The sequence below is a fragment of the Nomascus leucogenys genome, chromosome 15 (genome assembly GCF_006542625.1).
Source record: "Nomascus leucogenys isolate Asia chromosome 15, Asia_NLE_v1, whole genome shotgun sequence".
Lineage (NCBI taxonomy): Eukaryota > Metazoa > Chordata > Mammalia > Primates > Hylobatidae > Nomascus > Nomascus leucogenys.
The window spans coordinates 4,704,747-4,728,260 of NC_044395.1; the positions used below are offsets into that span (position 1 = coordinate 4,704,747).

General features: G+C 38.7%; 1 protein-coding gene across 5 annotated transcripts in view; it reads left to right on the plus strand.

Moving 5' to 3' along the window:
* The window catches only part of ZBTB44 (zinc finger and BTB domain containing 44), a 90,044-nt gene that overhangs the window by 54,157 nt on the left and 12,373 nt on the right, over positions 1–23,514 (plus strand). For 4 of the 5 annotated variants that reach the window (XM_030794562.1, XM_030794563.1, XM_030794565.1 and 1 more), the window contains exons 2-3: positions 78–1,151; positions 21,278–21,362. In XM_030794562.1, coding sequence (XP_030650422.1) covers positions 134–1,151; positions 21,278–21,362 — 1,103 coding nt within the window. In that variant the 5' untranslated portion in view covers positions 78–133. The remainder of the gene's footprint in view (positions 1–77; positions 1,152–21,277; positions 21,363–23,514) is intronic. The other variant, XM_030794566.1, reaches the window with a different exon arrangement.

A 23,514-nucleotide genomic window follows, 5' to 3' on the forward strand; every position in this document is an offset into this window, starting at 1 on the left:
GGCCACATGAAAATGATCTAAATCACATTTTAAACCACTAAAATATCAATTAATGCTTTATTTTATGTATTTTTTAGGACATTTCTGATTCATTTGCATCCTTGAAGAGCATCTGTAGAAGAGGAAGTAAAAGATGGGTGTGAAAACATTTACTCATAGCTCCTCTTCCCACAGCCAGGAAATGCTTGGAAAGCTAAATATGCTGCGAAATGATGGACATTTTTGTGATATCACTATTCGTGTCCAGGACAAAATCTTCCGGGCACATAAGGTGGTACTAGCAGCTTGCAGTGATTTCTTTCGCACCAAACTTGTAGGCCAAGCCGAGGATGAGAACAAGAATGTGTTGGATCTGCATCATGTTACAGTGACTGGCTTTATACCTCTTTTAGAATATGCTTACACAGCCACTCTATCAATTAACACAGAAAATATTATTGATGTTCTAGCAGCAGCCAGCTATATGCAAATGTTCAGTGTTGCCAGCACCTGCTCAGAGTTCATGAAATCAAGCATTTTATGGAATACACCCAACAGCCAACCTGAAAAGGGTCTAGATGCTGGACAAGAAAATAATTCTAACTGCAATTTTACTTCTCGAGATGGGAGCATTTCTCCCGTGTCCTCAGAATGCAGTGTGGTAGAAAGAACGATTCCTGTCTGCCGAGAATCCCGGAGAAAGCGCAAAAGCTACATTGTTATGTCTCCTGAAAGTCCTGTAAAGTGTAGCACACAAACAAGCTCACCCCAGGTATTGAATTCTTCAGCTTCCTACTCAGAAAATAGAAACCAACCAGTTGACTCTTCCTTAGCTTTTCCCTGGACTTTTCCTTTTGGAATTGATCGAAGGATTCAGCCTGAGAAAGTTAAGCAAGCAGAAAATACCCGGACTTTAGAATTACCTGGCCCATCTGAGACCAGTAGAAGAATGGCTGATTATGTGACTTGTGAGAGCACAAAAACTACCTTGCCTTTAGGTACCGAAGAAGATGTCCGGGTCAAAGTAGAAAGATTAAGTGACGAGGAGGTCCATGAGGAAGTGTCCCAGCCTGTCAGTGCATCTCAGAGTTCACTGAGTGATCAGCAGACAGTTCCAGGAAGTGAACAAGTCCAAGAGGACCTTCTGATCAGTCCACAGTCTTCCTCTATAGGTATAATGCCTTCTCTGTTTTTCTTGGTGCTATAAAGTCAATTCAAACATTTTTAAGTTCCTGTTAGATAAAAAGTTTTGTGCTCGGTCGTATAGGAAATATAAAGAAGAGTAAAACATAACTAGATTTGCTTGAGATGCTATTAGCACTATCATTTATTCTTTGCAAGTTGCACACTGGGGAAGATAAAAATAATTGAATAATATCTGGTGGGACAAAGGCAGATGCACATACACAAAAAACAGTTAAATCCAGTTTGTGTTTTATTCTTCATTAAAATATGTATTGAAAACTTATCATGTGCCAAGCAAACATTGATGATACATAAAGAAAAACACATAGTCCTTGCAATGAAGAGGTTAATCATCTAATTGGGGAAGCAGATATGTAAGTAAATGATTACAGTCAACTATTAAAAGTGCTCATCTGGAGGTGTAACAAACTAGTATGGTTGCAACAAAGAAAGAGCAAGTTACCACTATATATTTGAGTGGGTCTTATGCAATAAGTAAGAGTTTACCCAAGTGTGGGAATGTCATTTCTGTGAAAACATAAAAACGCAGAGCATATATGCAAACACAGAGGTATGGAAGAGCATTGTGTGTTTGGTAAACAGTGAATTCAGTGCAAAATGATGTAGATAAGTACAGATGCCTGGAAGTGTAGGGAATAGTGGGAGATAAGATATAAAGGAGTGGTTGAGCGCAGGCTGTGAAGAGCCTTGAATCCTAGTTTCAGTAGGGGTTGCATTTAAGTGCAGGTAACGGAATCCCTTCTGCAGTAACTTAACTGTAGCAGAGTTTTGTTTATTTTTTCTTTATTATTTATTTATTTGTCTTTTTTCTCTGGCAGTATTTTTTTCTTTTTTTTAAATTCAAATTCTGGGGTACATGTGCAGAACGTTCAGTTTTGTTATGTAGGTATACACATGCCATGGTGGTTTGCTGCACCCATCAACCCTTCATCTACATTAGGTATTTATCCTAATGCTATCTCTCCCCTAGCCCCCCACCCGCCAACAGGCCCCACTGTGTGATGTCCCCCTCCCTTTGTCCATGGGTTCTCATTATTTAACTCCCACTTATGAGTAAGAACATGTGGTGTTTGGTTTTCTGTCCCTGCGATAGTTTGCAGAGAATGATGGTTTCCAGCTTCATTCATGTCCCTGCAAAGGACATGAACTCATCCTTTTTTATGGCTGCATAGTATTTCATGGTGTATATGTGCCACATTTTCTTTATCCAATCTATCATTGACGGGCATTTGGGTTGGTTCCAAGTCTTTGCTATTGTGAATAGTGCCACAGTAAACACATGTGCGCATGTGTCTTTATAGTAGAATGATTTATAATCCTTTGGGTATATACCCAGTAATGGGATGGCCGGGTCAAATGGAATTTCTATTTCTAGATTCTTGAGGAATCGCCACGCTGTCTTCCACAATGGTTGAACTAGTTTATAGTCCCACCAACAATGTAAAAGCATTTCCTATTTCTCCACATCCTCAGCAGCATCTGTTGTTTCCAGACTTTTTAATGATCGCCATTCTAACTGGTGTGAGATAGTATCTCATTAAATTTCCATACGAAATTTAAAGGAGTTTTTCCCAATTCTGTGAAGAAAGTCAATGGTAAATTGATGGGGATAGCACTGAATCTATAAATTACTTTGGGCAATACGGCCATTTTCACGATACTGATTCTTCCTATGCATGAGCATGGAATGTTTTTCCGTTTATTTGTGTCCTCTCTTATTTTCTTGAGCAGTGGTTTGTAGTTCTTGAAGAGGTCTTTCACCTCCCTTGTAAGTTATATTCTTAGATATTTTATTCTCTTTGTAGCAATTGTGAATAGGAGTTCACTCATGTTTTGGCTCTCTGTTATTGGTGCATAGGAACGCTTGTGATTTTTTATCACAAAGTGTTCAGGAATGAAAGTCCAGGGCTGGTACAGTGAATCTGCAATATAATCAGTGTCCTAGGCAACTTGTATATTCATAATCTGCCATCTTTAGTTTGTTGGTTTCATCCATAAGATGCTCATTTCATCTTCAGCTTTGTATTCTAGAAAGGGGCAATGCTTTGTATCAGGAAAGCACCTATGTTCTCAGAAATCCCTAAAAAACTTCTGCTAGTCTGTGTCACGTAGTCTTTCCTAGCTGCGAAGGAATCTGGGAAGATAATGTATATTAGTTGGGTACCTAAATGCCTTGAACAAAATTAGAGCAAAGTGGATATTGAGTATGCAACTAGCAATGTCTGCCACAAGTAGGCCAAGTAAGCTTGGATTTTATCTTAGTGGTAGGTAGTGAGGAGTCTACATTAAAGGGATTAAAAACAAAAACATATGCAGATATTTTAGGAAAACTGTTATTGACATGCAGTGAGTTTGATTGTACAGAGACAGTCTCAAAGACCAATTGCAGTGCACTTGGTGTGAATGAAGACTTAAAACCATGTGAAAGAAAATAGATATTACAAGACATTGTAAAGAAAGACTCAGTACCTGATGATACTGAATATGTATATTGAAAGAACAGGAGAGGTTAAAGTACTCTGATGACTAGGAAATAATGGTAACACTTTATTATATTCCACTGATTCTAAGTCACAATTTTTCATATTTTGTTATTTCTGAATCCAGATATGTCTTACAGCTGGCAGTCTTCTACCGTTGCTTTTTTCTTCCTTAGTGCTATAGAGAATAATGGCAATCATATGAATTGACAGCATTTTAGCATCTATTAAATGCAGTTAGTGCCGTATGAAAATCAGTGGAAGGTGGTGGGAATCCAGTTTTGAGAGTAAATTATCAAGGTCAATTCTGTGTAAATTGTGCTTGGATGATGATCAAGCAGTGTCATTTCAAAAGCAGTAGAAAAGATAAGAGAGATTCCCAACTTGGGACTTTTCTACTAGTAGTGGCAAATTCAATCTCAATTGGAAAAAACAGAAGAGCCAAAACCAAGGGGATACCTTGGGGAATACCTATATTCAGGTTTGGGAAGGGATAGAGGAAAAGCCACTAGTGAATAATAAAGATTTGTCCAAAAGATTGAAGAACCAGGAAGACCATATTAACTTTGTTAGTTTCTTGTGCTTTTACCCTCTGTGTGAGTTTCCCTGGGCTGCTGCAACAAAGTCCACAAACTGAATGGTTTAAAACAAATTTATTCTCTCATAGTCAGAGGCCAGAAGTCTGAACTACAGGTGTTAGCTCCCTTTGAAGGATCTTTCTCTGTTTGAAGATTGTAGGGAAGAATCCTTCCTTGTCTCTTCCAGCCTGTTGCAGCTGCCCACAATCCTTGGTGTTCTTTGGCTTGTAGCTCCAGTATGTGATATTGTACTTTAGTATATGCGTTCTTCACCTGACCTTCCCTGTCTCTCTGTTACGCCACTGGCTTCAATTGTTTCTCTCCGTAAAAGAACACCAGTCATTGGATTCAGGTCCCACCCTAATCCAGCATGACCTCCTCTTAACTTGATTGCATCTGCAAAGACCCTATTTCCAAATAAGGTCATGTTCGTTGGTAGCAAGGATTAAGATGTACTTTTTTTTTTTTTTTTCCACCCTTTAAGTTCTGGGATGCGTGTGCTGAACATGCAAGTTGTGTTTTTGGGTATTTTATTTTCTTTGTAGCAATTGCGAATGGAAGTACACTCATGATTTGGCTCTCTGCTTCTCTTATTATTGGTGTATAGGAATCCTTGTGATTTTTGCACATTGATTTTGTATCCTGAGACTTCGCTGAAGTTGTTTATCAGCTAATGGAGTTTTGGGGCTGAGACAGTGGGGTTTTCTAAATATACAATTATGTCATCTGCAAACAGAGACAATTTGACCTTCTCTCTTCTTATTTGAATACCCTTGACTTCCTCTCTTCCTGTTTGAATGCTCTTTCTTTCTCTTGCCTGATTGCTCTGGCCAGAACTTCCAGTACTGTGTTGAATAGGGGTGGTGAGAGAGGGCATCCTTGTCTTGTGCCGGTTTTCAAAGGGAATGCTTTCTGCTTTTACTCATTTGGTATGATACTGGCTATGGGTTTGTCATAAATAGCTCTTAATATTTTGAGATATGTCCCATCAGTACCTAGTTTATTGAGAGTTTTTAGCATGAAGGGGTGTTGAATTTTTTTATTTTTTATTTTTATTTATTTATTTATTTATTTTTGAGACGGAGTCTCACTCTGTCACCAGGCTGGAGTGCAGTGGTGTGATCTCAGCTCATTCAAGCAATTTTCCTGCCTCAGCCTCCTGAGTAGCTGGGACTACAGACGCATGCTACCACACCCAGCTAATTTTTGTATTTTTAGTAGAGATAGGATTTCACCATGTTGGCCAGGATGATCTCGATCTCTTGACCTTGTGATCCACTTGCCTCAGCCTCCCAAAGTGCTGGGATTACAGGCGTGAGCCACCATGCCCAGCCAGGGGTGTTGAATTTTATTGAAGGCCTTTTCTGCGTCTGTTGAGATAATCGTGGTTTTTGTCATTGGTTCTGTTTTATGTGATGGATTACGTTTATTGATTTGCATATGTTGAACCAGCCTTGCGTTCCAGGGATGAAGCCGACTAGATCCTGGTGGATAAGCTTTTTGATATTCTGCTGGATTCAGTTTGCCAGTATTTTATTGAGGACTTTCACATCGATGTTCATCAGGTATATTGGCCTGAAATTTTCTTTTTTTGTTGTTGTGCCTCTGCCAGGTCTTGGAATCAGGATGTTGCTGGCCTCATAAAATGAGTTAGGGAGGAGTCCATCTTTTTCTGTTGTTAGGAATGGTGCCAGCTTCCCTTCATACCTCTGGTAGAATTCAGCTGTGAATCTGTCTGGACCTAGGCTTTTTTTGGTTGGTAGGCTATTTCAGGAGAATTTATAGCATGAAGGAGTGTTGAATTTTTTTTTTTTTTTTTTTTTTTTGAGGTTCTGCCACAATTTCAGAACTTATTGGTCTGTTCAGGGATTCGACTTCTTCCTAGTTTAGTCTTGGGAGGGTATATATGTCCAGGAATTTTCGTCTAGATTTTCTAGTTTATTTGCGAAGAGGTGTTTATAGTATTCTCTGATGGTAGTTTGTATTTCTGTGGGAACAGTGATGATATCCCTTTTATCATTTTTTATTGTGTCTATTTGATTATTCTCTCTCTTCTTCATTAATCTGGTTAGCAGTCTATCTATTTTGTTAATCACTTCAAAACACCAGCTCCTGGATTCATTAATTTTTTTGAAGGGTTTTTCGGGTGTCTCTTTCAGTTCTGCTCTGTTCTTAGTTATTTCTTGTCTTCTGCTAGCTTTTGAATTTGTTTGCTCTTGCTTCTCTAGTTCTTTTAATTGTGATGTTAAGGTATGGATTTTACATCTTTCCCACTTTCTGATGTGAGCATTTAGTGCCGTAAGTTTCGCTCTCAACTGTGCTTTAGCATGTCCCAGAGATTCTGGTACCTTGTCTGTTTGTTCTCATTGGTTTCAGAGAACTTCGTTATTTCTGCCTTAATTTCGTTATTTACCTAGTGGTCATTCAGGAGCAGGTTGTTTAGTTGCCATGTAGTTTTGCAGTTTTGAATGAGTTTCTTTTATTATTATTATTTATTATACTTTAAGTTCTAGGGAACATGTGCACAACGTGCAGGTTTGTTACATATGTATACATGTGCCATGTTGGTGTGCTGCACCCATTAACTCATCATTTACATTAGGTGTATCTCCTAATGCTATCCCTTCCCCCATCCCCAACCCCACAACAGGCCCCAGTGTGTGATGTTCCCCTTCCCATGTCCAAGTGTTCTCATTGTTCAATTCCCACCTATGAGTGAGAACATGCGGTGTTTGGTTTTTTGTCCTTGCGATAGTTTGCTGAGAATGATGGTTTGCAGCTTCATCCATGTCCCTACAAAGGAAATGAACTCATCCTTTTTTATGGCTGCATAGTATTCCATGGTGTATATGTGCCACATTTTCTTAATCCTGTCTATCATTGACGGACATTTGGGTTGGTTCCAACTCTTTGCTATTGTGAATAGTGCTGCAATAAACATATATGTGCATGTGTCTCTACAGCAGCATGATTTATAATCCTTTGGGTATATACCCAGTAATGGGATGGCTGGGTCAAATGGTATTTCTAGTTCTAGATCCCTGAGGAATCGCCACACTGTCTTCCACAGTGGTTGAACTAGTTTACAGCCCCACCAACAGTGTAAAAGTAAAAGTGTTCCTATTTCTCCACATCCTCTTCAGCACCTGTTGTTTCCTGACTTTTTAATGATGGCCATTCTAACTGGTGTCAGATGGTATCTCATTGTGGTTTTGATTTGCATTTCTCTGATGGCCAGTGATGATGAGCATTTTTTCATGTGTTTTTTGGCTGCATAAATGTCTTCTTTAGAGTAGTGTCTGTTCATATCCTTTGCCCACTTTTTGATGAGGTTGTTTTTTTCTTGTAATTTTGTTTGAGTTCTTTGTAGATTCTGGGTATTAGCCCTTTGTCAGATGAGTAGATTGTAAAAATTTTCTCCCATTCTATAGGTTGCCTGTTCACTCTGATGGTAGTTTCTTTTGCTGTGCAGAAGCTCTTTAGTTTAATTAGATCCCATTTGTCAATTTTGGCTTTTGTTGCCATTGCTTTTGGTGTTTTAGACATGAAGTCCTTGCCCATGCCTATGACCTGAATGGGAATGCCTAGGTTTTCTTCTGGGGTTTTTATGGTTTTAGGTCTAACATTTAAGTCTTTAATCCATCTTGAATTAATTTTTGTATAAAGTGTAAGGAAGGGATCCAGTTTCAGCTTTCTACATATGGCTAGCCAGTTTTCCCAGCACCATTTATTAAATAGGGAATCCTTTCCCCATTTCTTGTTTTTGTCAGGTTTGTCAAAGATCAGATGGTTGTAGATGTGTGGTATTATTTCTGATGTCTCTGTTCTGTTCCATTGGTCTATATCTCTGTTTTGGTACCAGTACCATGCTGTTTTGGTTACTGTAGCCTTGTAGTATAGCTTGAAGTCAGGTAGCGTGATGCCTCCAGCTTTGTTCTTTTGGTTTAGGATTGACTTGGCAATGCAGGCTCTTTTTTGGTTCCATATGAACTTTAAAGTAGTTTTTTCCAATTCTGTGAAGAAAGTCATTGGTAGCTTGATGGGGATGGCATTGAATCTATAAATTACCTTGGGCAGTATGGCCATTTTCACGATATTGATTCTTCCTATCCATGAGCATGGAATGTTCTTCCATTTGTTTGTATCCTCTTTTACTTCATTGAGCAGTGGTTTATAGTTCTCCTTGAAGATGTCCTTCACATCCCTTGTAAGTTGGATTCCTAGGTATTTTATTTTCTTTGAAGCAATTGTGAATGGGAGTTCACTCATGATTTTGCTCTCTGTCTGTTATTGGTGTACAAGAATGCTTGTGATTTTTGCACATTGATGTTGTATCCTCAGACTTTGCTGAAGTTGCTTATCAGCTTAAGGAGATTTTGGGCTGAGACAATGGGGTTTTGTAAATACACAATCATGTCATCTGCAAATAGGGACAATTTGACTTCCTCTTTTCCTAATCGAACACCCTTTATTTCTTTCTCCTGCCTGATTGCCCTGGCCAGAACTTCCAACACTATGTTGAATAGGAGTGGTGAGAAAGGGCATCCTTGTCTTGTGTCAGTTTTCAAAAGGAATGCTTCCAGTTTTTGCCCATTCAGTATGATATTGGCTGTGGATTTGTCATAGATAGCTCTTATTATTTTGAGATACATCCCGTCAATACCTAATTTATTGAGAGTTTTTAGCATGAAGGGCTGTTGAGTTTGTCAAAGGCCTTTTCTGCATCTGTTGAGATAATCATGTGGTTTTTGTCTTTGGTTCTATTTATATGCTGGATTACATTTATTGATTTGCATATGTTGAACCAGCCTTGCATCCCAGGGATGAAGCCCACTTAATCATGGTGGATAAGCTTTTTGATGTGCTGCTGGATTCAGTTTGCCAGTATTTTATTGAGGATTTTTGCATCGATGTTTATCAGGGATATTGGTCTAAAATTCCCCTTTTTTGTTGTGTCTCTGCCAGGCTTTGGTATCAGGATGATGCTGGCCTCATAAAATGAGTTAGGGAGGATTCCCTCTTTTTCTATTGATTGGAATAGTTTCAGAAGGAATGGTACCAGCTCCTCTTTGTACCTCTCGTAGAGTTTCTTAATCCTGAGTTCTAATTTGATGGCACTGTGGTCTGAGAGGCTGTTTGTTATGATTTCCGTTCTTTTGCATTTGCGGAGGTGTGTTTTACTTCCAATTATGTGGTCTATTTTAGAATAAGTGCTGTGCGGTGCTGAGAAGAACGTATATTCTGTTGATTTGTGGTGGAGAGTTCTATAGCTATCTATTAGGTCTGCTTGGTCCAGAGCTGAGTTCAAGTCCTGAATATCTTTGTTAATTTTCTGTCTCTTTGATCTGTCTAATATTGACAGTGGGGTGTTAAAGTCTCCCACTATTATTGTGTGGGAGTCTAAGTCTCTTTGTAGGTCTCTAAGAACTTGTTTTATGAATCTGGGTGCTCCTGTATTGGGTACATATATATTTAGGATAGTTAGCTCTTGTTGCATTGATCTGTTTGCCATTATGTAATGCCCTTCTTTGTCTTTTTTTATCTTTGTTGGTTTAAAGACTGTTTTATCAGAGACTATGATTGTTGCCCCCACTTTTTTTTCTTTCCATTTGCTTGGTAAATATTCCTCCATCCCTTTATTTTGAGTCTGTGTGTGTCTTTGACCCACGTGAGATAGGTCTCCTGAACACAGCACACCAATGGGTCTCGACTCTTTATCCAATTTGCCAGTCTGTGTCTTTTAATTGGGACATTTAGCCCATTTACATTTAAGGTTAATATTGTTATATGCAGTTTGATCCTGTCGTCATGATGCTAGCTGGTTATTTTGCACATTAGTTGGTGCAGTTTTTTTATAATGTCATTGGTCTTTGAATTTTGGTGTGTTTTTGCAGTGGCTGGTACCAGTTTTTCCTTCAGGAGCTCTCGTAAGGCAAGTCTGGTGGTTACAAAATCCCTCAGCATTTGCTTGTCTGTAAAGGATTTTATTTCTCCTTCACTTATGAAACTTAGTTTGTCTGGATATGAAATTCTGGGTTGAAAATTATTTTCTTTAAGAATTCGAATATTGGCCCCCATTCTCTGTAGAGAGATCTGCTGTTAGTCTGATGGCTTCCCTTCGTAGGTAACCTGACCTTTCTCTCTGGCTGCCCTTAACATTTTTCCTTCATTTCAACCTTGGAGAATCTGATAATTATGTCTCTTGGGGTTGCTATTCTCGAGGAGTATCTTAGTGGTGTTCTCTGTATTTCCTGAATTTGAATGTTGGCCTATGTTGCTAGGTTGGGGAAGTTGTCCTGGATAATATTCTGAAGTGTGTTTTCCAACTTGGTTCATTTCTCCCTGTCACTTTCAGGGACCCCAGTCAATCGTAGGTTTGGTCTTTTCACATAGTCCCATATTTCTTGGAGGCTTTGTTTGTTCCTTTTCAAACTTTTTTCCTCTAATCCTGTCTTCATGCCTCATTTCAGTAAGTTGATCTTCATTCTCTGTTATCTTTCTTCCGCTTGATCCGTTCAGCTATTGATACTTGTGTATGCTTTGTGAAGTTCTCGTGCTGTGTTTTTTAGCTCTATCAGGTCATTTATGTTCTTCTGTAAACTGGTTATTCTAGTTAGCAGTTCCTATAACCTTTTGTCAAGGTTCTTAGCTTCCTTGCATTGAGTGAGATAGAACATGCTCCATTAGCGCAGAGGAGTTTGTTATTACCCACCTTCTGAAGCCTGCTTCTGTGGATGTGTCAAATTCATTCTCTGTCCAGTTTTGTGCCCTTGCTGGAAAGGAGTTGCAATCATTTGTTGTGGGGTTGGGGGAGGGGGGAGGGACAGCATTAGGAGATATACCTAATGCTAAATGACGAGTTAATGGGTGCAGGAAATCAACATGGCACATGGATACATATGTAACAAACCTGCACATTGTGCACATGTACCCTAAAACCTAAAGTATAATAATAAAAAAAATAAAACTAAAAATAAAATAAAATAAGAAACTGTACAAGATATAGTCAATCCTATAATTTAGGGGTAAATCATAGCAATAAATACTTTTCTTGTTAAAAAAAAAAAAAAGAAGAAGAGGAGCTAGCTTAGTGTCTGCCCAAACAGCCACCCAGTTTTGTGCTTGAAACCCAGGGCCCTGGTGATGTAGCACACAAGAGAATCTCCTGGTCTGTGGATTGCAAAAACTGTGGGAAAAGCATAGTATCTGGGCCAGATAGCACAGTCCCTCACGGCTTTCCTTGGCTCCTTGCACTTCCTGGGTGAGGCAACGCCCCACCCTGCTTCTGCTTGCCCTCTGTGGGCTGTACCCGCTGCCAAACTAGTCCCAGTGAGATGAACAGGGTACCTCATTGGAAATGCAGACACCCGCCTTCTGTGTTGGTCTCACTGGGAGCTGCAGACTGGAGCTGTTCCTATTCGGCCATCTTGCCAGCAGCCAAAACATAGTGTCTTTTTGGGGAAAATAATGTCATCCACAGCAGCCACTGAAGTTCATATTCCTGAATCGGGGTCAAAATAGTTGTGAAGAATTTACATGAACACACGTCCAACAAAATATTTAATTTCAAAAAATCATAGCTATTTGTTGATACAACCAATTTTTTACTAAACTACCAGAGTGAGTAATTGAAAACACCTTGGTACCTTCTGAGTAACGAACTGCCTACTGAATAATTATAATTTTAATCATTTAAGAAAGTAGGAACCCAAATATTAATCTATCTAAATATCTTAAGATATTTAGTTAGGCATGTGAAATAGTCATCCTTTACCACTCCCAAGTATATATAATCAGTTATATATATATCTGTTAAATATCTTCTTAAGATATTAGTTAAGTATCTTCCTAAGATATTTAGTTAGGCATGTGAAATAGTCATCCTTTACCACTCCAAGTATATATAATCAGTTCAGGTTTTGCCTTTATGATAGTTTTGTTTTTGTTTGAGACTGAGTCTTGCTCTGTCACCTAGGCTGGAATGCAGTAGCATGATCTCAGCTCACTACAACCTCTGCCTCCTGGGTTCAAGCAATTCTCCTGCCTCAGCCTCCCAAGTAGCTGGGACTACAGGCACACGCCACCACACCTGGCTAATATTTGTATTTTTAGTAGAGACGGAGTTTCACCATGTGGGCCAGGTTGGTCTCAAACTCCTGACCTCAAGTGATCCACCCACCTCAGCCTCCCAAAGTGCTGGGACTACAGGCCTGAGCCACTGCACCCAGCCCTTTATGATGTTATTAACAAGAGTTAATAAGTAGAACAAACCTTTCAGTTATATAAGTAGAATCTGTTACCTATATATTATTATAAATGGATTCTATAAAGCGGACATGGGAACCACTCTGAATCAGATAATCCCAATGTGGTTTGTTTCTTGTGTTTTTTTGTTTTGTTCTTGTGGTTTTTTGAGCCAGGATCTTGCCCTGTTGCTCAGGCTGGAGTGCTGTGGTGTGATGTCAGCTCACTGCAACCTCTGCCTCCTGAGTTCAAGTAATTGTCCTGCCTCAGCCTCCCAAGTAGCTAGGATTACAGGTGCCTGCCACCACGCCTGGCTAATTTTTGTATTTTTAGTAGAGACAGGATTTCACCATGTTAGCCAGGCTGGTCTCGAACTCCTGACCTCAAGTGATCGCCTGCCTCAGCCTCCCAATGTGCTGAGATTACAGGCGTGAGCCACCATGCCCGACTCCGATATGATTTTTTTCCTTGCTTTCATGGCAGATGTACTAATCACTCTCAACAAACCTATTTTAACTCCAAACTTACATACTGAAACAAAGCCATACAGAAAAAAAGTAAATTCCTTGCGGTATTGAAGGCAGTCAATAAATTTGAGAGGGAGAAAAGGAAGATGCGCATGGTACTTTTTCCCGAGAAGCTCCATAAGAGTATTTAATTTTACTTACTGATTTGTTAAAGAACATCTCTGAGAGGTATCTTGTCTTTCTAGGGATGGAAAATATAATGTTTAGTATATTTTCAAATTTCCAAAATAATAATTTGATTATCCATGAAATTAGTTCAGATAGGATTTTACTTGCTGTTTTAAGTTCCCTTTGTTGCCACTTGCCCGTGGAAAGGTTGTAAAATTCAGTATCAACTTGCAGCAAATAAAAGCAATAAATACAACAAATTTAAAGGAGAAAAAAGACGGCTGGTTTTAGGTTGGGCCTTGTTACTTAAAAAGATAACTCCCTAGTCTTTCCTAACCCCATCTGCACTCCTAGGCAAACCACTGTAAATATTAATAGTTGCCTATTCTGGATATTTTATATCAGTGGGATCATGAAATACGTGGGGTTTTTTTCTCACTGGCTTCTGTTTTTACCATAATGTTTTCACAGTTCATCTGTGTCGTACCTTGTAAGGTTTTGAAATGGTTTTGCCAGTCAGAGATCTGAACTTGGCCTCCAGGGCCAGTTCAGATGAACTAATCCAACCTATGTTCATCCTCTCATTATAGTTTATTTCTCTTGTAGACCGTTAACACAGTAGGCAGGCAGGCAGATGATCTTCAGAGCAGGTGTTAGTCTAGAAAACAGTTTCGCCGAGGAGCACCGCAATCTGAATAACCAAAATATTTTCAAAAGACTGTTTCTAGGAAAACAAAACAAATCTGACAGTGAAGGGCTTCATTGAACTATTTGAACTTAATTCAGCATGAACTTACATCCCAGCCAAGGGCAGGTGGTACCTCAAAAGGGATGTTATATCTGCCCTCTCATCAAGGATCCCAGGACAAAGCAACAAGGACTTTAGTTGAATCTCAGTGGATCTTCATTTCTGCCAGGGCCCCATAGCCAAAGACCACCTATGATTGAACAAGTTGAGTTTGTAGCTCATTTGCAACAAGGGAGATTTATACACCATGGGGTTTTTAGGGCTGGTTCTCAGTAAGAAGGTGTTAAAAAGGCCTTAGCGCAGGATTTGGCCTTGTGTTGGGTGATTTCAGGGATGCTTACTCTCCGTTAGGGAGGGTTCAAGGAAGTGAGGTTTGCTCAGGACTGGTGATGTCAGAAAGGAGAGAGAATTCTGTTACTGAATATCTTAATAAATACTATCTAGGAATGCAGACTGAAGTGAATCCATAGCAGCAGTGACTCCTTAGCCGGCGAGAGATGGGGATGACTGGTATGTTTGTGATTGCACAAATAAAAGTGTTTTTTAGTCTCGCTTTAAATAAGGGTCACAGAGTGACTTGATCTTTATGTTGTTTCGTGAGTCTGTTTATGTTCCCCAGGAGAATGCTATGGCTGTAAGGACCAGGCCCCACCCCTAAATTAGTGCCAAGCCTGTTTCTGAATGTTGGAAGATGCTTCTCTTTTTCAAGTATAAAGTGAGATCTTATATTGAAAACCTTTTAGAACAATGCCTGGCACATGGTAAATACTCGGTAGGAGATGACCACCGTAATTGCTTTTCAATTCCAGAGGGATCTTTGTAAGTGTCTTGAATACCTAAACAATGGCAGCAGCAACTTGAGTTTGATGCAACAGAAGTTATCATACAGCACTTCTAACTGGGGAGAGAGTCGACTCTGTCTTGATAAGCTAGCCCTGAACCATATAAAGCTGATTGTCTCTATGAATCAGTTTTACTGTTTCACAAGGTGAAAAGTGTCCGACCAGAATTCTTAGCCTCACTACCACTGAGAACAGAATCCCCATAGGGTAGAAAGGAAACTTCATTTCAGTAATTTAAGAAACATCACTGTCACCTCAGGAAAGTAATATTGTGCATATATATGTGTGTGTGTGTATATATATGTGTGTGTATATATATATGTGTGTGTGTATATATTCTGTTAAATCAGTTTAACTGAAATTCCAATTCATATGATTACTTGTGTTATTTGCAAAAACCATCATTTCAAGAAAAACAGTTGCACAAAATGTATTTATTGCTGATAGTTGCATAAGTGATATAACACTATGTGTTTACCTCCACAGTATACATAGAATTCTAAAAGTCTGTTTTAACTCACTTTAGCATGGAGTGGCTTTCATTTTTAGCTGTTGGTGCATTCAGTAGCCATGGGTGAGGGAAAATAGTTTTGCTTTGCCTTGCATGCTCACTATCCATTGAATTAGGGGATCTAGACATTTTAGAATGTAGAGATGGATTTGTTTTAAGAAGAACCATCTGTTAGATGTATCTCGTACTGCATTTTAGTTCTTTTCAACCAGCTTTTTAAACAAACCTTTGACGGTACTAGAATCAGTCCCAGACAGTGTGGTTTTTATTCTCACCTCACCAAGAGTCCACTCCCTCCTAGAAAGAGTATGGCCTGCCTGATAGTGAGAAGCAAATGTCAGTCTTCTTGGCCTACCCTTATCACAACTCCAGGCATTTTTTTGGCAAGCCTTTGCCTCTAAGCTTTAATATTGTCTGTGCTCTGAATAAGTTCAGAATACTGTAAAATAGATCTTTATGTCCATGGGACCAAGTCTAAATACTGGCGTTTTTCCAGTTTTTTATCCCAGGACAGATTGAAATGTTAATGTTTATTTATCTTTTCTTTAAGGAAAAAACTGAGAATGGGAAGATACTGACAAGTAAACAGTTCTTGCTTAAAATGCAGTATTATGTGGTTCTCTATCCTACATCTGGATTTAAAACGAGTCAGAAGAACCCGGGAATAAGTTGCATAAGTAGACATAGGGGAAAAGCGGAAATGCCATTTGATAGTAAGAGAAAGAAAAAGAAAAGACACACACAGAAATGCTGCACACACACCAGAAGGGATGGAATGGGGAGACCAGAAAGAATGGGGGTGCAATTGGGAATGAATGTAAACACACATACTCCTGCCTATTTTCAAAAGCCTCAGAGTATATGCAAGTATTAGAACACTGTATAATAATGAGTGTTCTTTATGATTGTGGTGAGTCATCAAGAAACAAAAAGTAAGTTATATTTGGTATCCTTCATTTAAGAAGTCAAGGCAAAACATAACCCTGTCATGAGTTTTCCAGTACAAGTGATTAAATAAAGTTTGGATGCCTTAAAATTTAGTTTTTTAAAACACTTTGTATTTAAGTGGATAACGTACTTGTTTCCTAATGACAGCAATTCAAGTGTTCCAAAGAGGGAAACTTAAGTATTAGATTCCAAATTTTCATCAGAAGGAAATTTCATCCCATATCATTAGCAGTTGATATTTATTAAATGTTCACATGTATATAGTGGTGTACAAACTGTTACAGTTAGTACATTTTCTTTTTTTTTTTTTTTTGAGACGGAGTTTCTCTCGTTACCCAGGCTGAAGTGCAATGGCATGATCTCGGCTCACCGCAACCTCCGCCTCCCAGGTTCAAGCAATTCTCCTGCCTCAGCCTCCCGAGTAGCTGGTATTACAGGCATGCGCCACCATGCCCGGCTAATTTTGTATTTTTAGTAGAGACAGGGTTTCTCCCTGTTGGTCAGGCTGGTCTCAAACTCCTGACCTCAGGTGATACACCCGCGTTGGCCTCCCAAAGTGCTGGGATTACAGGCGTGAGCCACCGCACCCGGCCACATTTTCATTTTCACTAAAATATTATAACCAAAAGCTTGTTTGCTGTTAAAAGACCGAAATTCTCAGAGGCTCAGATTTGTTCATTTGGTGCAACACAGCTAATTTGTGTTCAGTAAAGAAATTGGCAGAGTTCATTACCTAATGAGAATAAGCTAGGTTGTTTGAGTCTACTGTCCCACCACAAACGATAAATTTTAAGTTTTTAAAAATTCACTTTTAAACTGTTTGAAAAGCTGAAAAGATGGCCAAGGAACTGCAAGGTTAAATTAGGGGAGAAAACCTGGCTCAGGGAGGTAAGTAGATCATCAGAGCACTAAAATCAGTTTTGCCTTTAAGACATTTGCCAAAACACAAATGGGCTTTGGTTGATCAACTCAAAGAGCAGGAGAAATGAAACTGAAAGCTCAGAGTGTGTAAAAGTTGTAAAGTCTTAGAAAAGTTGCCCTACACATTAAGCAGGGAGCAGGTTTACATTAGAACTAAACCTGCTCCCTGCTTAATGTGTGTATTATAACACGTACCTGATTGGTAATAATTTAAAAATCCAGCAATACCAAGTGTTGGTAAGGATATGGGGCAACACAACTCTGATATTCTGCTAGCAGTGATGTAAATTTAGTACAATCATTTTGGAAAAGAATTTAGTATTTTCTAATAAGGTTGAAGATAAATGTGTTCAGCAACCTAGCGGCTCCATTCCTACATATATACCACTTCCATTCCTAAGTATATACCGTGGAGAAAAGCATGCTCATGTGCATTGTCCTTTGGGATTGTACTGTCAGAACTGAACCTGTTCCCTGTCCTCCAAACTCCAGGGGACTGTGGAAAAACCTGCCTTGGCAATGAGCAGACTAGAAACAGAAAAAGAGAGGAAAACACATCCCTGAGAAGTTACTGCCAGACCACTTACAGATTGCTACAGCACAGACTTTGAGTGGGTAGGCCAAGGAATCTCAGTGAATCTCATATAGATCATGCTGCGCAGGAACCTAGCAGAAGCAAACATAAAACTTCTCTGGGAAAGGGCATTATGTATCCTGACCTCAGCAACTCAGTTTCCTGCAAATGATTTTCAAGGGCGATAACCAGTCGAAAAATTACCAGAGCACTCAAGAAAACAAGGCAGAGAGAACCAACAGGAAAAAAAAATGTGTTTTTTAAATGCAGCAGAAGTATACTGGCATTGCCACTTGGCGTAGTTTTCAAGCACATATAAAATAAATATGCTTACTGTATTTAACAAAATAAACATGAACAATAATTGCAGAGAACAGTAAACTATAAAAAGTGACATAGCAGATTTAAGGAGTACCAAATGGGACTTTTAGACAAGAAAAATGATAACCAAAATTAAAATCGCCGTGAACATTTTGGCAGCACATTGCACTCAACAGAAGAGAGAATTAGGAAATTAAAAGATAAACTAGAAGAAATTACTTCAGTGCTACACAGAGAGAGACACAGTGGTGGAAACTGCAGTAGCAAAGAGGAGAAGAGTGTGGAAGACAACAAATGTAGGTTTGATGGAAGGTCTAAAGAGAGAGGAGAGGATGGCTGAGAATTTTCCGGATTTGATGAAAGACACCAGTCCCAAACAGGAATAGTAAAAAGAAACACAGACCTAGATACATTGTAGAGAAAATTCAGGAAAAAAGAAATGTAAAAAGACATTACCTTCAAAAGAATAATGACTTTTTAATACCACCAGAAACCAGTGGGATGATATCCTCAGTATGCTGAAAGAAAATAACTCCCAGTCTAGATTTCTACACAGGGTAAAAATATATTCAAGAATGAATTATATTTGAAAAATATATAAATATTATAATTATATTTGAAAATACATAAATGAAATATGTTTTCAAACAAAAAATTGATCATCAGCAAATCATTGCCAAAAAAGTTACAAAGAATGGACTTTTAGCAGAAGTAAAGTGAGCATAGATGGGAGGTTTCATTTGCAAGAATGAACAGCAAAGGAAGAGGTAAATATGAGAACATGTATATATGATAATGTCTGTGGGGCTTAATCAGAACAAAGAAGTAAAATATCAATATGTAAATGACAGGATGGAAGTGGTGGGAAATGGAGTTAAAGCTTCTAGGATCTTTGTATTATCCAGAAGGAAGTAAAGGTTTTAACTTTAGACTTTGATAAACAAAGTATATCTCTAATTTCTAAGGCAACCAATAAAAAGAAATAGGAAAATATTGTGTAACTTCTAAACAAATAGAAGGGGAGAAATGGAATATTTATTTCCACTTGTATTCAACAAGCTGATTCTCAAATGTATATAGGAATGCAGAAGGCAAAAAATAGCAAGAATGTTCAGAAAGCAAATGAACAAGGTCAGAGAACTTTCTCTACTTGATAGCAACATTTATTATAAAGCTACGGTAACTAAAGATTGGCATTAATAAAATGACAGATAAGCAGATGGAACTAATAGAAAACCCGAAAACAGACCTATGTATTTATACATGACATACGACAGAGGTGGCACTGCAGAGCGGAGAAGGCAGACCTTTCATGACGTGTTCGGTCACAAAGTCAAATCCAGATGGGTTAAAGAAAAAAAGCATAAGGCAAAACATGATATTTTTCATAAGATAATTTCAGACAGGGAAAGATTTTTTAAAAACAAGACCAAAAAGCCATAACAATGAGAAAAAGATTAATTAAAATGTTAAACTTTTGGTCATCAGAAGAAGCCATTAGAAGGGTAAAAAAAAAAAAAAAAAAAAAAAAAGCCATGGGATGGGGAAAGATATTTGTAGTATGTATCACTGACCAAGGGCTTATATACAAATTATGAAAAGAACTCTCATGCTGAAAAGGCAGACAACTCCGGCATTTCACCAAAGAGGGAGGAAGGGAGATTCCGTAAATATGTCACACTAGATTCACCTCAGTAATAATAAGGGAAATGCAATTCAAACCACCATGAAATATTGTAACACATACACCAGGTTGGTGGTAATTTTAAAAACCAGTGGTAATAACTTAAAAATCCAGCAATACCAAATGTTGGTGAGGATATGGAGCAACACAACTCTGATACGCTAGCAGTGATGTGAATTTAGTACAGTCACTCTGGAAAGAGTTTAGTATTTTCTAATAAGGTTGAAGATAAATGTGTTCAGTGACCTAGCAGTTCCATTCCTACATATATGCCACCTCCATTCCTAAGTCTTTACCATGGAGAAAAGCATGCTCATGCGCATTAAGGATATTCATAGCGGCATTGTTCTTAATAGCCAAAAAACTGTCCATCAAGAGTAAAATGGATAATGATGAATATTATAAACAATGAAAATAAACTTTGGTTACACGTAAAAACGATGAGTCCACAATGTTGGAGGAAAGAAGCAAGACAACAGAAGACATATAGTATGACCCGGTTTATATAAAACAGCCAGACAACACTAAAAAGTATTGTTTATGGCAAACCTTGGCAAACTTTCCTTTAAAGGCAAAATAACTATTTTAGACATGACTGCTACATGGTCTCTGTCACAACCAAAAGCTACTAAACTCTGCCACTGTAGGGCAGAAGCAGCCCTAGTCCAGCCAAAGCTGTGTTCCAGCAAGAACGAATACCTACTTTATGGATACTTGTATTCAAGATAAAATTACTTTTAAAAGTGAGAGAATGGGAGGAGGAAAATGATAACCATAAGAAGCTTTTGGAGAAGGGAGGGGTTTATGATCAGGTAAGGATGAATGGGGACTTCCAGGATGCTGGCAGTGCTTTCGTGTGGCTTGTGTGTGGAGGTTGCCCGGGTGTTCACTTTATCTGTTAAATTCTGTATAAAAGTTGTACAACAAGTTGTATGTCTTAAGTAAGTTTAAAAAATTAAAATTTCAGTGTGTCTTTAAATGGTTAATTATTCAGTTTTATGTGGATTTTTGTTCGCTTTTGAATTGCCCTGCTTGCTTTCTGAAATGTGTCAAAGAAATATTTCTAAACTTAAACAGTAATATAAGACTATTATCTTACATGTGATTTTTTTTTAATCACAAACATTTAAAAATATAGAACACGGCCGGGTGCAGTGGCTCACGCCTGTAATACCAGCACTTTGGGAGGCCGAGGTGGGTGGATCACAAGGTCAGGAGATCGAGACCATCCTGGCTAACACGGTGAAACCCCGTCTCTACTAAAAATACAAAAAATTAGCTGGGTGTGGTGGCGGGCGCCTGTAGCGGGAGGCTGAGGCAGGAGAATGGCGTGAACCCAGGAGGCGGAGCTTGCAGTGAGCCAAGATCGCACCACTGCACTCCAGCCTGGAACGACAGAGCAAGACTCAGTCTTAAAAAAAAAAAAAATAATATATATATATATATATATATACATATACATATAGAACACTACTTTGGATTAATAATTCAGGATATGAACACTAGATAATATATGTCAGAGGCTTAGATATAATATAGCTTTCAGTTACAATCTTGGTTTATCCACACCAAAGGATTACAGTTGTCCTCTTTCTCTTATTCACAGGCTCAGTAGATGAAGGCGTTTCTGAGGGGTTGCCTACACTTCAAAGCACGTCTAGCACTAATGCTCCTCCGGATGACGATGACCGGTCAGTACTAACATAGCATTTCGTTACCTCGTAAGGGTTGTGTTCACAACTCCAAATTCAAGCATTTCATCTCAGAGTTGTAGAAGTTTATTACAACCTCACTTCAGTATACTTTTCAAAGTAATGAAGTAGCATCATCACATTATAAATTAGAGCACCTATACGAGGCTTTTTTTTTCCCTAGCATTTCCAAAACTACCTAGTCCCATTGCTTTAAATCGTATCTGTATCAAGTGTTGGGAAACTATGAACCACAGGCCAGTTCCAGCTTACCACCTTTATTTGTAAATCAAGTATTATGGGAACACAGCCACGCTCATTTGCTGACATATTGTTTGTGGATGGCAGAGTTGAGTGGTTGAAACAGACTGTATGGTGTGCAGAGTCAGAATGTGTACTGTATGGACTGCTGTGAAAAACATCTGCCAAAGTCTGATCTGTATACCCATACCTCCCTCCCTGCTTGATATTTCCACATAAATGTATAAAGGGCATTTCACATTTAACAAGGCCAAGACAGAACTCTTGATTTCTAACTCCTTGTCTGAATCCTGTTTCTCCAGGCTTTCTCCCATTTCAGTAAGCATCATCATTATCCCCTAATTTCTCAAGCAAAATATCTGAGGATTATTCTTAATCTTTTTTCCTTACCACTCTTTATCTCCCTCGTAGTTAATCCTTAAGTCCTGTCAACTCTGCCTATAAAATATATCCCTGTCTACTTTTGCAATCTGTACTGTAGCCACCCTACTCTAAGTCACCACCATCTTTTGCCTTGACTACTGCAATAGCCTTCAAAGTAGCCTCTGATTGCATTCTTCCCCAATTCTAATCCATTTTCCATGTAGCAGCCAAAATCATCTTTTCTTTTTTAATTAAGTCAGATTATGTCACTGTTTTAAGCTATAGATTCTTAACATTCTTTATTCATACCTAAAATCTGTAGGCCTTGCTATGCCTTCTAAAGCCGTACACGATATGACTTCTGCCTAACTCCTTTCAGACCATTCTCCCTCTTACACTACATTCTAGCCTCATAGACCTTCTTTCACAGTTCCTGGAGTACTCCATATTTGTTCCTGCCTTTGGCCCATTCTGTCACTTTAGGGCCTTTGCCTGAAAAGCTTTCTCTCTCAGTTTTTACAGTGTTGGCTCCATATTCATGATTCAGATCACTGTCTTGGTATCAGTTCTCAAGGAGGCTTTTCCTGACCACCAGTCTCAAGCAGCACCCAATCACTATTAGAGCCTTCTAATTTAATTCGCTGCTCTGATAATTTCCTTGATTATTTATTATCTGTGTCTCACCCACTGAATGTAGACTCCACTGAATGATTGCATTCTTCCTCAGAGAAGGTCCAGGACAATCTTAAAAACTGTATTTGTTGAAAACTTGAAGGATTTAAGGGACTCAAGTTAGGTTTATTTTTCTTGAATAGCTAAACCTGGTAGGGGAGGTTATCAACCGGAATCATTTGTGGATTAATGAAAGCATAAACAAACAGCAGTGTGCCTAGAGTCCTTAATTTCAAGTATTAATCGGGTTGTGTGTTCTGTGTGAGATACTGTGCTGCATGGTAGTAATATAGAGATAAGATATACAGCCCTTTCCCTCAAGGAGCTCAATCAATTTTGGAGGAAGGATAAGTATTGAAGATAGACAAACAGATTATCATAAGTGATCTGCAGAGCTCTATTGCCCTGCATAGGAGGATGCCTGTCTAAACCACTGAGAAATCAAAGAAGGCTTCCAGGAGGAGCATGTGACTTCCTAGCTACATTTTGTAAAATGAGTAGGCATTTGGTATAGGGTATGTTTGGGGAGTATGACAAAAAATGAGGCTAGAAAGGTACAGAGAGCTCAGATCATGAGGAATCTTGTATGCCTTGCTTGCAAAGGGGTTTGATTTTATTCTGAAGATAACAGCCATTGCAGAATTTTAGACGGGACTGATTTGATCAGATCACTATGATGCAATGAGAGGGATGGATTAGACGAGTGTGGAGCTAAATGGAGAGAGTTATTAATTCAGGCTTGTATTAATGAAGGCCTAAATTTAAGAAGTGGTTAGAAGGAAAGGATTGGCGAGATTAAGGACATCAAAGGTAAAATAGTTGATGATATGTTCTGTGGTTGTATGTCATTCTGGGC